General features: G+C 39.1%; 1 protein-coding gene across 1 annotated transcript in view; it reads left to right on the top strand.

Moving 5' to 3' along the window:
• Window positions 1-18,852, top strand: part of PAPPA (pappalysin 1) — a 240,175-nt gene that overhangs the window by 94,318 nt on the left and 127,005 nt on the right. The window contains exons 9-10 of the mRNA XM_035016597.1: window positions 13,507-13,635; window positions 18,729-18,820. Coding sequence (XP_034872488.1) covers window positions 13,507-13,635; window positions 18,729-18,820 — 221 coding nt within the window. The remainder of the gene's footprint in view (window positions 1-13,506; window positions 13,636-18,728; window positions 18,821-18,852) is intronic.

Raw genomic sequence — 18,852 nt, 5'->3', positions numbered from 1 at the left:
CCAGGGCAGATCTTTAGACAATTATATCAAAGGCTGCTGGAGTTAATCGGTTGCATGTATGCATTTGCTCCTTCCTGAGCTGTGGACAGAGTGGGGGCAGCATTGCAAGCAGGAAAAGAATGAATTTTGTGTTACCTGGGTGAGAGGGGCAGACCCTGGCCCCACTGAGGGGGATCCGAATGCCCAGTGGACATCAGAGCCCTGCCAACACACTCCCATTCCTTTCATCCAGACTGTGGGTTGGAGCTCACAGTGGTCACCAAGAGGAATAAGTGATGGATATTGTCTTGCAATAACAAGACAAAAGTCCGAAGTCTCCCTAAGCCTTCGGCATGTTCCCAGCCACTACTTGGTCCCTGCTATGTGTTGGTGCTCTGCGAACTCTACCTTAGATTACAACCATCCTATACTTGATTTATCCTTCCCTTTGCCCTTTAAACCCTTTAAGACCAATGATGGTATCTTCCTCTTTGGGAATGACTCCTACCAGAAACTCCATACCTGCTTTTTTTTCCTTTTTTCTTTCTCTTTCTTCTCATTTTTCTTTTCTTTTCTTTTCTTTCCTTTCCTTTTCTTTTCTTTTCTTTCTTTCTTTTCCTTCCTTCCTTCCTTCCTTCCTCTTTTTTTTATTTTTGAATAGAAGAAAAAAAGTGAGATCCAAAGAGGAGAACTGATTCATCCAAAATCACAACCAAAGTTAATGGAAGAACTGTAGTCATTTTTCCTGACATGTAGTCAAGGTGGCATCCACGGTGATGGCAGACTCTGTCTTTCAAGCTGTTTTGTTCCCAAAGGCATGTGATGCTCTCCATCCCAAATCCTTAACAACCACCTTTGCCTAGTAAAAAGTAAAACCAAAGTGCCTCTCAGCCTAGAACAGAAGTTAAGTGTTCTCTTAAGAATTCAAGGTGAGGAGCGCCTGGGTGGCTCAGTCAGTTGAGCATCTGTCTTCGGCTCAGGTCATGATCCCATGCTCAGCAGGGAGTCTGCTTCTCCCTCTCTCTCTCGTGCTCTCTCTCTCTCTCATAAATAAATAAAATCTTTAAAAAAATAATTCAAGGTGATTAAAAAAATAATTCAGGGTGATACCCAGACAACACTGGAATTAAGGAGTTTATTGTTATGTGGGACAAAACTGAGTATATGTAGCCTTAATGTACAAATGTTAAGGAATAAACTCTTTAGAGAAGACTACACACTGCTCCAGAGGCATTTAGTGAGGATATTTTGTCTTAAGTTTTAGTTCTCTTTATACAAAACAGAATATGGCATCTCACAGGGGCCATATTGAGAAGATACTCAACTTGTTCCTGCTTCCTTCATCCCGGGGGCAGTATTTGCTCTCCCTCCCACCACATACTTCCCTTCTACCTTTCCCCTTAAATCAGTTGTCTATATTGCTACCAAAATGGTCTTCCACGAAACAAGTACGATTATGTCATTTGTCTAGAAAGCCGGTGTTCTCCTCCTTTTCCTGACTTGGTTTCTCCTTCCCTTTTCCAGTCAAGCCCGAAATCCTCCTTTGGGAAGTCTTCTCAGACTCTCTCCTTCTCAGCCTGGGTCAAATATCACTCTTCTGTGCTCCCATAGCCCCTACACTTTTTAGGCTGTGTTAAAGACATCTATTTTAATGTCTTTCTTTTCCCCCAGTGGCATATGAGCATCCTAAAGACAGGACCATAGTTTGTTGATCTTTGCATCCCAGACCTATGAGAAGCTGGGAGGAGGATTCAGTGAATGCTATCTGCACAAATAAATGGATGAACAAATGAAATGATATAAACACATTTACCCAGAATTTCAAAAAGTGGTCAAAGCCATCAATTTAATTAGCTAGCATAAAGCTAACTAGCTGGATGTACTTCTCCTATACCCCTTTTTCATGAACACTAAAGATGAAGTGATATAAACAGATTTGTGATCTTATATTCGTGGAACATAGTATGTGTTCCCATTTATACATACAAAGATACAGGAAGGGATGCTGACCAGAAAGTTCTTGGTAGCTGTCTCAAGGTAATGGAATTTGATATGATTTGACTTGATTTTCAATTCTCTTTTATAGAGCTCTAACTTGTTAAAATAAACATGAGTGATCTTTATGGTTGGGAAAAAATAAACCAATTATGATAATATGCTGTCACTTCTCAATTAAGAAGAAAAGGTCAGCTCTCACCCTAAAAATATGTTAGAAATGAAGCAACTTTCCTCTACAACTCTACAGGAGAAATATAATGTAATTCAGTCTGAGTTGCAGCCTTGTAAAAGACTTCAGGACTATGAGGAGGAGCTTGCCTTATCTTCATATAGTTTTAGCCTTTTGTATTTGGATTGGATATTAATTGGATATTAACATCTTGCTTATTAGTGTGCTTATCCAAGGAGTCAGATCAATGTCATGGAAAGGTCAAGGATTCCAGAGTCAAACAGCATGGTTTAAATTCTGCTTTATAATCATTACCTCCCTGACCTTGGACAGATCACTGTGTTATGCTGGACCTCAACTGAACAATGCAAATGATCTCTACTTTTCAAGTTTATATTAGAAATTGTATGCAGAAATTTGGTGAAGTAGCTAATTGAAAGATATTTCCAGTACAAAACATCTATCTAGATATTCTAGATTAAAATATAACTGTTATAACTATCATCCTTTAAAATGGGTGACTGAGATCAGAAAAGCAGAAGGATACGTGGCCAGGGGCAAGACATAAAATGAAACAGAACTAGACAGGTAATCCCTGAAGCTGATGCTTTACTGTTGTAGCTGGGATAAGGGAGAACCATCAGTTTTGGCAACTGAGTGGATTGAATATTCTTGCTGATCCCATCAGAAGAGATTTGGCCCTGCAAGTTTTCAAGGTGAGGAATGGTACCTAAGGCCTTCAGAATAAGATGGGGACCTCTGAAAGTCTACATGTTTAGTGAAAAGGTGTACTAGAGGAAAAATATACATGTGCATGTTCTAAACCTCATGAAGCTTGAGGTTTGAGTTTATACTGTGCAGTATGGTCTGGAAATGCCTGAGTTGGACAAATACTGAGAAAAAAAAAGAGAGAGCAAGGGAAAGAGAGAGAGAAAAAAAGGGTTCTAAATTAGTGATATTCCAGAGGCACCTAGAAGTGAATATGAAATCACTCTGGAGGAGGATATAGATTTGACCCAGGGGGCACATGATTCCCGCAGATTAAAACCTAACAAACATGAGTTCACATGTCAAAATTGAAAACACAAAAAAAGTAAACAAGAAATCTAGAGAAGGGTCAGGAATCAACACCAAGATTTCTATTGAAGTTTGATCTTGGTAACAAGTATGAATAATAATTAGTATTTTAGGGTAAATGAGAAAAATAAATAAAATTACAAAATATAGTCTCCAAAGATTAGAAGAACTGAGAATGGGGAGGAGAGAGCAGAAACCAGGAAATCCAACAAATCCAAATGAAGGCAAGAAAGGGGGGAAATAAACATGCAAAAAAAAAAAAGGAATGATAATTGGAAAGCACAAAGAAGATGTGAGAAATAAATTTAATATAATAGTCATTCCACTAATAGGATTAAAGTACCTATGAAGGTTCTCAGGTTGGAATTAACTAAAGATAAGTTCACTGAAAGGTAAAAGGTAATGGAGTGGAAAGTATTTACCAGGCAAATACTAAGCAAAACAAATTAATATTCATCAGACAAAGGAAATATCAAGGCAAAAAATATTACTAAGATAAAGAGGTCACCATATAAATGATGAAAGGTAATTATATAATGATTTTGAGCTTAAATATTCCAAATAACATGATCTGAAAATGTATAAATCAAAAATGCCTCTTACCTAAAAAGTGATAAATCCATAATGATATTAGGATATTTTAACACACCTTTCTCAATAATTAATAGATCAAAATAAATAATGATCTAGAAGATTTTGAACAACACAAAAGCATGTTTCATCTGATGAAAGCGTATAGAACCTTGCCAGTGAATTAAATTATATACATATTTCTTTCTGGGATTTGTAGAATATACTTTTTTTAATTTACCATGTCACAGGACAGAAAACAACAAATATCAAAAGAATCAGTATACATAGAATATTATTTCTTTTTTTAAGAACATTATTTCTATGAAGCAACACATACATACATAAGTGAATACATAAATAAATAAATAATTAAATGAAAAAGAGAAAACTTTTTGGTAAATTAAATATATAACCAAGAAGCAAAGTCTTGTGTAAGATATTAGCAGACAGAATTCAGCAGTGTATTAAAACCCCCACACTCATGCAAACACGCACGTTGTACCTAGGCTGGATTATCCCAGAATGAGAAGAGACTCTAATGTTAGATGGTTTCTGGATTCCAGTAATTCACAATACTAGCATATTAAATGATTTTTTTAAAACAAGATTGTCTTACTAGATGCCAAATTTAAGTCTCTTGTTAAAATCAGGTCCCTCATGATCAAAACTAAACAAAGCAAACAAAACAAAGTTATCTGGGAATAGAAAGGAACACCCTTAATCTACTCAAGGGTGTGTACTGAAATACAGTAGGTATTATGCTTAATGATAAAATATGAGAGATACCCTTTCTGATCCCAGGGTCAAACCAAGAATGCCCAGTAACACCATTGGTCCTACCTGGCACAGGCGGACAAGAAATATAAATAAAAATTCTGGGCATTGTTATTGAAGAAACAAACTATTATTATCCTTACCTGTAAGAGAATACATTAAAAATTAATAAGAATCAACAAATTATTAGAATTAACAAAATAATCTATGAGGCCATCTAAATATAATATCAATTTATAAAACTCAATTATTTTATCAGACCCCAAATATGAAAATACAATTATAGATATGCATGTACAGGTGTATATATATGTGTGTGAGTAGATAGACAGATTAAAGCTACCATTTATTATAGTTCTCACATCTATAAATGCTTAAAGTTAGGAATAAAATATCACCCCAGTTTTTATGAAGAAGGCTTTAAAACTTTACTGAAACTATAAAAGGAGACCCAAATAAATAAAAAGATAAACTGTGTGTATAAATGGGAGGATGTAATATCATAAAGATGTCTTTCCTCCTCAAATACATCTATAAATTCAATGAAATTGGAATCAAAATCCCGACAGGCATTTAAAAAATGAAGCTTTAAATTCATATGGAAGAACATAGGGGTTTTTTGAAGGAGAAAATTGAAGTATAGAATGGACTTGTAGCATAAATCAAGACTTTTATAAAACTATGGAAATTAAGACAAAATACTATTGATAAGATGATTAGAAAGAAAAATAGTCCAATGAAACAAGATAACCCAGAAGCAAACTTATCTAAGTATGGAATGATATACGGGAAAGGTGGTATTACAGTTCGGTAGTGAAAGGATTAACTATTATATAAAAAATGCTGGACAAACAGCCCATCCATATTTGAAGGGAAAACAATCATTACCACACATCACTTTAAAAACTATATTTTTTATGATTAAAGCCATATATGTGAAAATAAAAACCATGAAACTATTCAAAGGAAATAGAGGTGACTATTTTATGACCTTGGAGGAAAGAAACATTTATTCAACAAGACATAAAAAACACAAATCATGAAGGACATGATTTAAAATTTCTATTTAACAAAGCAGCATAAACAGAATGAACAAAAGAGGAGTCACAGACTTGGAAATAGTATTTTCAGTAACTTTAATTACAAAGGATTAGTATCCATTATATGTAAATATACTTATATAGCAATAAAAAAAAAAAGAAAAAGAACCCAATTTCAAAAAATCAAAAGTGATGAACAAGCAGATAATATAGCTAGAAATCTACATGGTTAACAAACACATGAAATGATACTCAGGCCTGTTAGTAATCAGGGAAAGGCAAAATGAAACCGTAATTAAATGTCATTTAATATCCATTGGATTGGCAAAAAATTAAATGTTAGGCAGAATCAAGTGCTGATCAGGACCTGGAGCATTGGGAAGTCTGCTGACAGCATGTTAACTGGTACAACCATTTGGGAGAATAATTTGGCAATGACTATATAGTCACAGATGCAATTACCTTCAACCGAGCGATACCACTTTCTTTCAGAAAATTCTTGCTCTCTGTACAAAGGAAAATGAACATAATGTTTAAAAGTAACATTACTGGAAATGAAGAGGGTTAATAACAGTAATATTTATATGCCTTCTTTGGAGAAATGTCTGTTCATGTCTTCTGCCCATTTCTTGACTAGATTATTTATTTTTGGGGTGTTAAGGTTAGTAAGGTCTTTATAGATCTTGGATACTAGCCCTTTATCTGATATGTCATTTGCAAATATCTTCTCCCATTCTGTAGGGTTGCCTTCTAGTTTTGTTGACTATTTCCTTTGCTGTGCAGAAGATTTTTATCTTGCTGAAGTCCCAATAGTTCATTTTTACCTTTGTTTCCCTTGCCTTTGGAGATATGTCTAGCAAGAAGTTACTGCAGCTGAGGTCAAAGAGGTTGCTGCTTGTGTTCTCCTCTAGGATTTTGATGGATTCCAGTCTCACATTTAGGTCTTTCATCCATTTTGAGTTTATTTTTGTGTATGGTATAAGCAAATGGTCCGGTTTCATTCTTCTACATGTGGCAGTCCAATTTTCTCAACACTGTTTGTTGAAGAGACTGTCTTTTTTCCATTGGATATTCTTTCCTGATTTGCTGAAGATTAGTTGACCATTGAGTTGAGGGTCCATTTCTGGGTTCTCTGTTCTGTTCCATTGATCTGTGTGTCTGTTTTTGTGCTGGTACCCTACCGTCTTCATGATTACAGCTTTGTAATACAGCTTGAAGTCTGGGATTGTGATGCCCCCAAGCTTTGGTTTTCTTTCTCAATATTCCTTTGGCTATTTGGGGTCTTTTCTGGTTCCATATGAATTTTAGGATTTTTTGTTCCAGCTCTATGAAAAATGTTGATGGTATTTTGATAGGGATTGCAATGAATGTGTAGATTGCTTTGGGTACCATAGACATTTTAACAATATTTGTTCTTACAATCCATGAGCATGGAATGTTTCTCCATTTCTTTGTGTCTTCCTCAATTTCATTCATAAATGTTCTATAGTTTTAAGAGTACAGATCCTTGACCTCTTTGGTTAGTTTTATTCCTAGGTATCTTATGGTTTTGGGAATATTACTCAGCCATCAAAAAGAATGAAATCTTGCCATTTGCAATGACGTGGATGGAACTAGAGGGTATTATGCTAAGCAAAATAAGTCAGTCAGAGAAAGACAAATACCATAAGATTTTACTCGCATGTGGAATTTAAGAAACAAAACACATGAGCATAAGGGAAGGGAAGGAAAAATAAAATAAGATGAAAATTGAAAGGGAGAGAAACCATGAGACCCTGAGCTCTAGAAAACAAACTGAAGGTTGCTGGAGGGGAGGTGCGTGGGGGGATGGGGTAATTGGGTGATGGGCATTAAGGAGGGCACTTGATGTAATGAGCACTGGGTGTGATAGACAACTGATGAACCACTAAATTCTACCTCTGAAACTAATAAAAAATAAATTTAAAAAATTAATAGTAATAATAATAGAAGCAACCTATGTGTCCATCAAGAAAAGAATGGTCAAATAAAGTACGGTATATTCATACAATAAAATCCTTATGTCAGAGAAAATAATGAGCTAGATTTGCATGTATAAATATATGTGATCTCAAAAATAATGCTGGGCAAAAAAAAATGCCAGCTGTGTACCGATAAATATGGTATTAGAACGTTTATGAAATTTAAAATATGCAAAACAGTGCCTGTGTATAAAAAGTATAAAAACATTCATGGTAGAGAGGGAAGAACACACAGGTAGGTTGAAAACAGATATACAGAACAGTACATTTTATTTCTTTTTACAACAAAAATAAGAGATGAAGAAAATATGGCAGTGTTATGATTTGACAAATCTGGATAGTGAGCCTTCCAAGGACATTTTTTATAGTGTTCTCTATACTTGACTATATAATGACATATTTTCTAATTAAAACAATAATAAGGGTATGTATAAAGTCCTTTGGCACATCATTTCAGGCTCAAAAAGTGACTATTTTCCTTCTCTTCCCATTCTTGGCTGGAAGTTGGTATACAAAGTGCCTGGGTATTACCCTCTGATTCTCAGCCCAAGGCAGAAATGGAAGATTTGGGCTCTTCCGGAGCCAGAGGCATCATAGGTGGTCCCCCCACCATGTCTTCCAGCTCAGACAATCTGGGTGGTAAATCCTGAACTACACCCATTCTCAGTGCACAGTTGTAACTGCTGAGGCAGCTTCTAGCTGGTAGAAAAGATGCAACACTACATTTCTCATGAAATTTGAACTATGCACTGCAAAGCTGATCATCTTCCCAGATTTCCATTTCACTGATCAAGAAGTGGATGGTCAGAGAAAGGAAATGGCTTGTGGTAGTGGTAATGTTTAAGGCAGTGTTTGTCTTTCTCCTAAGTTTTAGAACTTTCCAAGTGGTCTTTGTATGTGGATTCTACTTGGTTCAAAACTAGGGCTTTTAACTTCTCTTCTGCGGTATTTTCTCATTCATAACCTCCCTTGCGATGGAGTTAGACCTGGCTCAAGGCCCTGCCCCCAAAGCAGTGTCACTGTGGGCTGTAGAGTAACCTTCCCAAATACGACTTTCTTCATCTGAAAGGGGTGATCATCATAATTATTCAAGGAAATGTTGTTTTGATTAAATGAGATGATTCATAGAAAGTACTGAGCATAGCGCCTGCCGTATGATAAATAGGCAACAAACGGAAATGATAATTGCTATTATTGCAGAAGAAGGAGTTTCAAAAAAGCATGACACAGTTAGTTACACAGACTATGTGGAGAGACAGAGTGTGATCAGGGAATGGTATGATATGGAAACAATAGGGGGTCAATAAGGAGTAATCAATCTTTAGAGAGTGTTTATTAGAAGCAGCAAAGTGGGATACTTCCATATTGCAATGGGGCTTTCTGTCCCTCTTTTCTGGTATGGGACAAGAATCATATATCTTTATTAGAAGGTAGAAAAACAGACCCAAAGAAGTGAAGTGACTTACCTATAGATTTCAGATGGGTTTTAATGGACCAATCACAATATGAACTACAAACCAACACTTTAAGAAATATGCATTTTTGCCAAAAACAAGGTCAGGTGGTGCTTAGGCTCCTTATGGATATTTATGTACATAATAATATTTTTAAGATAATGATTTCATAATCTGTAACTAAATTTTACTGAAAGATTGGGCTCCAGGCGCCATTGGCTGTCTCAGTTGGTAGAGCGTGTGACTCTTGATCTTGGGGGTGTAGGTTTGAGCCCCACGTTGAATCTAGAGATTGCTTAAAAGTAAAATCTTTAAAAAATAAATAAAAAATAAAAAAGATTGGGCTCCAGATCTTGTATACATTGCCATCAATGTGACATTTCTGAGGATAAGTACTGAAAAATCACAGCACTTAAAAATACCACTATTTTTGTTTATAATTGTCAGAAATGGAAAACTAAGGCTGATACATCACTTGAGACATTTGTGAAAGAGCAATGGCTAACTGTTAGCAATGTTTTTTTTTTAAAGTCATATAAAAGATACATAAAACAACCCCTCAAAAGTAGCCAAGCGATCTCATCACATTTCTTTTTTTTTTTTTTTAAGATTTTATTTATTTTTCAACAGAGAGAGCGAGCGAGAGAGGGAACACAAGCAGGGGGAGTGGGAGAGGGAGAAGCAGGCTTCCTGCTGAGCAGGGAGCCCGATGTGGGACTCGATCCCAGGATCCTGGGATCATGACCTGAGCTGAAGGCAGACGCTTAATGACTGAGCCACCCAGGCACCCTCTCATCACATTTCAATACTGCAATTTAAGTTTATTAGCTGGACACATGAAATTAATCTGAGATGCAGTTTGAGGAATTGACCATTAAATACCAGTGGAGGTTAGCTTTAAAAAAAAATAAATGACACTCAGAATTCTATGAAAGAAATCAGTAGTGACGCAATTTATCATGTTTCAGATGAAGTGGTAACATTTTAGTTCCCAACAAAGAGTAAATAGGGAGTTTGGGCTTGGTAGTGTGCCCCCATCACTGCTCTAAGTGAGAAGATTTTGAGCTCGGGGGTGGCTTTGGACCTCAGAATATTCTGATGGTGTTGGCAAGCCTGGTAAAGGGAGATACCAGGGGCTGGTTCAGACGTCAAGGTCGAGATATTGGCAGCAACAGGGATGTTGAGGGGATGACATGGAAGCTTTTGAAGTGAGGAAAAGTGACAGGGTTTAGGGTCTGCATGGAGGTGGAAGGCGCAGGAGAGGCAGGAATTCGAGTGACAGTGTAAGACTTTCCAGATGGGTTTAGGAGCAGCTAAAAGGAACAATTTGACATCAGTGGCCCACTTTTAGACCATCCATGAGATAGGTCCTAACCTCCAGCAAAGCCTTCAGAGGCCACTAGCATGTCCTTCTGAAGGGATTCTATTCTACCGAGATTCTTGAGAAAAGAGCCCTCATTTGGCATTGACTTCAACTTGGAGAAGATGTAATTTTATCATAAGAATTCTTCAGTGAAAAAACATAATATTTTTTATAGCATTGGGTTCTGTTCCCCTTTCTCTACCTTTTTACCAAGGAAGTGACTTGGGCTTCTATTGTCCTATCTGAAAACTTGGGATAACAACCCCTGCTTCAAATAGCTGCTGTCAGGTTTCCATGAAATAAGGATACATAAGCCATGCACACACAGTTGGAAGGAGGCTTATCAAGGTCTTCCTACCAATCAGATGTGTTCTGTGTGATGCTAGTGGGTGAGAAGGAGGTGTGGGTGGAAGTTATAGGGAGACAGATTTTGCCCCAGGGTAAGACAAACCTTCTGGGATCCAGAATTTTCAGAAATTGGAATAGCCATGTGGAGCGAGAGCAAGATGCAGGCACTGAGGGTCTTCTAGCCACATGACGTGGTAGAAAAGAGACTTTCCACTAAGCTGTGGCACACACAATAGGTGATGGCCCCATTTTCGTGGGTTTGCCTAACCAAGGTTACATATAGCTATCTGTCACTCCATCTCTTCTACTAAAGAGAACATAGCATAACTCCAGTGAACGAGAGCATTGACGATTTAAGCATTCATATTAATGGGTTAATATTTATTAACTATCATAGGCTGGGCACATATGTGTTTTCTATGTGTTCTCACATTCAATCTGTAGGAAACTGTTGTGAGGTCAGGTTGATGGCTAATTCAGAATAGGCTCAGAGCCGTGAAACACCTGCCTATGACTTCTCAGCTTGTCAGTGATGAAGCCAGGATAGAAACATGTGTTTGCTTGACTCAGACTTGTGTTTATCGAGAAGCAGGAGGAGGAAGAGGGAAGGAGGGAGGACAGTGTAGGGGGGAGGACGGAAACGTTCACAAATATTAGCAGAGCACCTTAAATATTATCAGCCATAAATCATTTATGACACACATTACAAATGGAAAACACAACGTAGAGAAGTACTTTTCACACCCTCCTGCGTTCCACAGAAGTGCTCCATCTGCTTCAGACAGTGGCCATATGCCCCCAGTGGCCTGCAATGCAGCCTGAAGAAAATTTCTTATTTTATTTCATAACACGGCCATATTTGTTTAATATAAAACATGCCTCCATGTTTTAGAGGAAAATGAATATACAAGAGAATGCACGTCTTCTTTATCTTGTGCCTCCTTGTATCCCCCAGGGAAAACCACTCTCCCCACCACCACAATATTTCAGTTCTAGAAACACCACCAGAAAAAGTATACATTTGTTAGTCTAGAGGTGGATAAAATATCTAATAAACATTTTTTTTAAAAAAAAGAAAGCCTATATCCATAAATTAGCATCCCAGAAGTTTACAAGGCAACAGTTATTCGTACATTCCTATGTAAAATATCTCGAGATTTGTATGCATTTTACCTACCAAACTTTCATTGGCTGAACACTGATGGAACCCCCAGGGACTTCTGGTCTACCCCCCAATATTGCTTTCTGCTCCAGCACTACCAAAACAAACTCTCTTTTGGGTAACCAGTCCAGCATTCTCCAGAAGGTTATATTCCTCACTAGAGTCCTTCAACACTCATAAACTCATACTCATCGCTGTGTTGAGAGTCAGGAGACATTGTCTGCCCATTGCCTCTGCACCTGTTACCTTATTGGCCTTATCCAAACAGCCCCAGCCCTAACAGCAGCTGAAACAACAGATGGGCAGGAGAACTTGAGATTTTTGACATCATCCTTTTGTTTATGAAATCCCACCCCCCAACTCTGGAATCTAAAAGGAATTCTCTTCATTATCATTTTGTGGGGTTTTTTTCTCCCATGGCACTTTTATTATTATTAAAAAGTAAATAATTAATACAGAGGGAGGTAAAAAAAAGGGGAATAACATCATCCTTCAAAAATGGTCAAAAAGGAAATGGGCATTGTGATTTGGTGATGTGGAACTGACATAAATCTATCTCTGCCTTGGAGGATAATTGGCAGTAGCCAGGCTTGATGGCAGGATGAATTCAAGCAGGGAGCTGAGAGGGGCTGAGGAAGGGGAGGGAGGAAATCTGGAGTAAGGTTGAGCGCGAGAAGCGGGGAGCAGGCATTGCACTGGGAGGTCTTGTGAGCAGTGGGGAGAGCCACCAGTGCCTGGAATTGTAATTTCAGGACAGAATCCCCCTTTGCAAGGGATGAGATTATTAAAACAGGCCTGAGCTAGGGATTAGGGAGGCAGAATGCAGGCTGCTATTTAGTAGTGCATGATTGTAAGCAAGTTGATTAACCTCTCTCTGCCTCAGATTTATCATCTGTAAAATAAACATGAAAACACTAGCACACATGTAGGGTTGCTTCGATTCTCAAATGAGAAAATACATGGAACGTGTGTTGCCCCAAGCCTGACATTCAGTTAATGGATGCTGCGGCTGTTACTATTTTAGTGAAGAGTGAGAGACAGGGATGAGCAAGAGGTGGAGAGGTGGACAGTCACTGGATGTGAAGCGTAAGGAAGGGGCTTGCTCACATGTAATGGGGTTTCTGTTCAGTGCCTAAAAGGAGGCGAAAAGATCAGACAATGCCCACAGGATCTGGCATGGTACTTCCCCAGCTCTGTCTGCTTATCCCATTTCGTTTTCCTGGATGACATTCTCCCAAACACCTTCGTTATGGGCCACGCACCATCTGGTTCTTATCCACCAGGGTTATTATAAAGGTTAAATTAAAGATAAAAGTACCTGGTAATATTCACGGCTGTCTGTCATTTGACGCTAGTCATTATTGCTCTACATTTTGGCGTGGTCCATCATGTATAGGAGAGTGCCTTGACCACAGTAGACAGTACAAATTATTGGATAGCTTAATGTGCGTGTGATTTCAAATGTAAGCAAGATTGATAGGACATACTCAAGGGGATCAATTTCATCTGCCCCCAGCATTGTGTCTCTGTAGCTAATCATCTTTGTTAATAACCTCCTTTGTTTTCCAGGGATCTCAGTCTTGGCAGTGTGTACCAGTACTGGGTCATCACTATTTCGGGAAGCGAAGAGAGTGAGCCATCACCTGCTGCCATATACACCCATGGAAGCGGGTACTGTGGTGATGGCATCATCCAGAAGTAAGTAGACCTAATTAAAGAAAGGGAAGGGAGTGATGCGCATGAGGCCAAGAGAAGGTCAGGGTGGGCGCCTGGGTGGCTCAGTTGGTTAAGCGACTGCCTTCGGCTCAGGTCATGATCCTGGAGTCCCGGGATCGAGTCCCGCATCGGGCTCCCTGCTCGGCAGGAGTCTGCTTCTCCCTCTGACCCTCCTCCCTCTCATTCTCGCTCTCTCAAATAAATAAATAAAATCTTTAAAAAAAAAAGAGAGAAGGTCAGGGTGCTACACAGAAGAGCTTACGGGAGACTCTTCAGTGTGGGAGCTGTGAGTTACCAGCAATTACTAGCAGTCTGTCCATTTGTCTGCAAGCAGTCTGCTGGCCTCAAAGGGAAAGCAGGGTTCTTTTTCGAACACGTATATGTAATATAATATGTGATTCTGATAGAGCTACCATTGTGCACTTACTACCAGTATGCTCTTATTCCTCGTCGTTTTATGGGTACTGCAAGGATTCTATTTGTTTTTCCACTCCAGCCGACATTCAGTTAACAGGACACAGGGCATCCAGGTCAAAACACTTTTACATTCTTTGCTAGTTAACCATTTAAATTTGTTAAAACTGCATATTTATTTGTAATTTCTGTTGTATTGTCTTATATGAACAATTTACAAAATGGTTAAAGGCTCATAAAAATAACAAAATATTCTAACTCACTATACTGTCAAAACCGTAAATAGTAAACAGTATTCCAGAGTGAATACTGAATGTGAACATAAATAAGTACAAAGAGGCAAATGAACCAGAAAGTGTAAAGACTCCGCACAAGCAGCCGAAAAGGAAAAGTGTGAGTAGAAAATATAAAGCCACAGTCTACACTGTGGATTTTATTGGGTAATCAGTCCATTTATCCCCTTGTCCACAGGGTGAGATATTGCACAACTGTGAAATAGGGGCAAGAAGCCATTAAGACTCTCACATTGTTTAAAAAAAAATTTTTTTTTTAAAGTAAACCTTTGAGTTTTTTCCTCCCAAATTAGCACAAAAATGTTTTCTGGCGCAAAACAGAATAGTTTTGTCCCTGGAGGTGAAAAAGAGACCAGAAACTGTTCGCAGTTAAGTTTCTTATTGCTAAAACTGTGTTCCTTATTGCTAACATGGTTGCAAGTTACACTATTGCTAAGAGACTTTTAAAACTCTGGGCCGATTTAATGACAAACGTCACACATGGAAAGGGCAAACAAGCTATTGGCGAAATCCCGTCATTAAATGGAGCTGTTGGGTGTCACATAATATCTGTGGAATTGCAGTGGCTGTTTCTGGAGGGGGAGGGGCTCTGTAAGGAGAATTCTCTTCACAGTTGGATGAAACCGCTGATATGTAGACCATGAATCATAGGTGTAGTACATACATGAAAGAGAAGTGCTAGAAGACTCTTTCAGTTCATCATTGACTCTAGTGCTGGAGGGGAAGAGCAATTTCATTTGGTACCCTTAATTTTGTGGTATGTGATATAAACTGGAAACCTGCTTGGGATGAAAGGAACGGCCAGGAGCACAGCAAGGCTAACCCAGTTGTGCAAGTAAAGCGTTTGCACATGAATACCCATCCACACAGACCTCAGAAAGCAGTTTGCTTTCTGGTCATGACTTAGCATGGAAGGAAAGATTGAATGTTATATATATATGCTCAGATGATGGCCAGCATGATTTAGCTGTGCAGAGAGAAAGTTTCTGCTACCCCACAGACTGAAGCATATGAGCTGTTACAAGAAAGGTACTAATTCAAGTTTTGGGGATAAGAAAGGACTTTTTTTTTAAATGTTAACACTAGCAAGGCCAGTCATGATTATTTGCACGATTTCAAGAAGCTTGCTGAGGTGACGTATCTTGGGGGTATGCATTCATGTCTTAAATGTCCTGCAACTATAATTTCGAAGCTGAGTTGTCAAGATTTTAATATCAAGGAGATTGTATAAGGACTTTTAAGTGTGGGATTATGGTGAAAACCACCTGATTGCCAAGAATTTGACTTGTCAAGCGTAGAAGAGAAAGCTCCTCATGTGTCGGAGAAGGAAGCTCATGGTGTGCTATTGTGTGCTTTTAAAATCCTCTCCAAATGCAGCAACCAAACATGAAGACACAGTTTCCAGTGCTTAATATAACACAATTGGGGAAAGGGAAGCCATTCACCATTCTTTCCCACATTAAGACATCAACTTCTGGCTCTTGACACAGCTGTTGTCTAATGGAATACTGAGCAACTGAGCAAGGCAGTCTCCAGGGAGAGTGCCCCATCCTTTGTGGGCCCAAGATTGAGCTGCGTATCCAGAATATCCAGGAAACGCTTGCGGTCATAGCTGACAACCCATAATTGTGATTTGGGATTTTCTAATTTAGCACAAAGAATAAAAAAAAGAATCTCACCAGATGTGGAACCTGACCTACAACTCAGTCTGTCCATTTGGAGCTAGATATAGATGCATTGGTAAAACACTGCAAACAGTGTCATTCTTCTTGCTGATCTAAAACTATTATTATTAATTTTGTTTTATTATTATTATTTATTTTATTATTATTAATATAAGTAGTGTTTTCAATAAAGTTTTTTAGTATTTTATCTAAAATTGGTATCCTACACAGATATCACTTAAGTTACCAAATAGTTGTTGACATGCTTTGTAGAAAACCAAATGCAGCTAATGGATGGTTCCCTAGGCAAAAACAAACAAACAAAAACTTTGAGGAAAAGGAGTAATGTCATCTTAGCTAATTTTCATGGGATGATATGTGCTGAATCACTATATATATTTAAGGGAATTTACAAAGATACTGAGATAGGCTCAACACTTAATGAGGCCCCAATGGATGAAAGCATTGGATGAATATAATGATAATATTCATAAATATTTATTGAGCCTCCACTATGCACAAGCATTGGGCTACACCATTATCTCCTTGGGTCCAACCATATAAAATAGGTTCTATTACCATACTTCACAGAGTATGATGTACAAAGACTAACATGGCTTTCTCAAGTTTACACATCCAGTAAAGAGCAGAACCAAGATGCGAACCCACAGCCCATGTTCGCATTTGGATCCACCGTCGCCTTGCTGTGTCACCAACAGGCCCGCAACACTAGTAAGTGAGGGAGTAGCTACGTGCTCTCTGCTGTATCCCAGGCACTATGGCAGGCATTGCGGAGCTAGGATGACAAACACTGTCATTTCCTTTGACATCGGAAAGCCCAGTATGGGGGACTGTCAGGTAAACGCAAAGGTGGTCAGTTTGACAAGTGCTAGGATAGATGGAGCCTGGTGTCTTTGGACACAGAGAAGACGGACACCCACTCCAGCTTGGGAGGTCAAAGAAGGTATAAGAAGCTCTCTATGTAATGATAGATCTGCCATGCCTAGAAGATATTTGTGGTGACACTAATGTTTTGCTTAAACCAATAGAACATACTGTTTGGGTGGTGAGGGAAGGTGGGTTAGATGAGTTCTTTGTGGCTTTGGGAAACCAGCCCAGGTTAAAAAAAAAGAAAATCTCTCCCTAGATAATGCATGAGATAGCTAAGTAACACAAGGCTATCACCAATTTCCAGCTCTCGAGATTCACTGGCAGAGATTGGAAATATGGGCCCAGCTTGGAATATGGATCTCTCTTCTCCTCGGCCCATGCATTTGCAGACAGGAGAGAACTTGAGAGGCTCTTCAGAAATCCATGCAATGGCCCAGCCATCATAAGGATTGATTGCAAAGCACCATCCTGCTACTCGAACACCTCCTAAAAGCAACAAACATTGTCCAGTGTTAACTGCCTGAGTGAAAGGAAAAGTCTGAGGCCTCTTCCATGCTTTGACAGGTCCCAGATGGTCTCTGGGGAGGGAGGGACAGCTGATACACAGTCTGCAGAGACCTCCCGGGACTGAGTGGGATGGGAACCTTGATTCCCTGAGCATCTATTATCTATCATGCACCGTGCCAGCCACGTAAAGTTCCATTCAATTCTTGTGCCAGCTCTAAGGAGGGGTATAGTTATTTCCATCTGAATCTGTGGGAACACGGACACTTGGCCTCTGGAATAGCACGGTCCAGTGGATTCTTCTGCAGTGATGGAAATATATTCCGTGCTCTTCTGTCCGGTGGCCACTAGCTACATACCACATACAGCTATCGAGGCTTGAAATGTGGCAGTTGTGACTAAGGAATGGAATTTTAAATTATTTTTAGTCTTTATTGATTTAAATGGTCCAATCGAGATTAGGAGACTTGTCTGAGATCACGCAGCTGGTTTGGAAAAAGAGGATCTAAACCCATGTTTTCTGTTTCTCAAAGGATGAGAATTTTCCAGGTTGGGATAATCCACTCAGTCTTTCAGCTCTTTCTCCTCTTCCTCATCTCCTCGGTCCAATTCAGAGAGCATTGCTCAGTATCTGTCCATCCCAACCTCTGCCGAACCACCCTGAGGTGATAGAAATAATTCCTAACAAAACAAAACAAAATGAACAAACAAGAGGAGACACTTTTATTTCCTAGCAGCATAGTTCCCACGGGCCTTAGAGTTTCTCACCACATGAAATGATGCACTGGATGGAGAGAACAATACTTTCTAGTGAAAGGAAGACCAGGCCCAAGCATGTGACTGGGGGGAAAAAAAAAGTCTTTATTTCTAAGTTCACGGTTGGGGGGCGGGCGGGTAGGGAACAAGAAGGAGGGTAAGGTAGGGCATAGTGAAGAACAGAATTTATATTTCAGAAGCTCAGAAATTTCCTTCAAATCCACCATTTTAAAATGGCAGCAAGATCTCCCAGACACAGGGGAGCAAGGTCGGTTCCTTCATCCCTTCATCCATTCCTTTCTCCCATCTGACCCAACCGACAAGATTTCGGAGAACAGGTTTGGAGGCAGGAACTCAGCTTCGTTGTGGGAAGCACAAAATAAGGGAAAGTAATAGGCATCTCATTTGGAAGAAGAAGAGATGGACACTGGGGGTAAGGGACTTGCCTGAGGCCTCTTGGAAAGCTGATGGCCTGGGGAGGGCTTTCCCGTGGCCAGCTGTGGTTCTGAAGCTGCTCTCTCTGACAGATCTCTCTTCTGTTCCCGGTCTGCAGAAGCCGAGGTGAAGAATGTGATGACATGAATAAGCTCAGTGGTGATGGCTGCTCCCTCTTTTGCCGACAGGAAGACTCCTTCAATTGTGTTGGTAAGTGTGTGTCATTTCTTGGGGCCTAGCTG

Source organism: Mirounga leonina, unplaced genomic scaffold, assembly GCF_011800145.1.
Source record: "Mirounga leonina isolate KUSES-001 unplaced genomic scaffold, KU_Mleo_1.0 Mir_170, whole genome shotgun sequence".
NCBI classification, from domain to species: Eukaryota; Metazoa; Chordata; class Mammalia; order Carnivora; family Phocidae; genus Mirounga; species Mirounga leonina.
The sequence above is the reverse complement of the archived record's forward strand: the minus strand, read 5'-3'. Positions and strand labels throughout refer to the sequence as shown.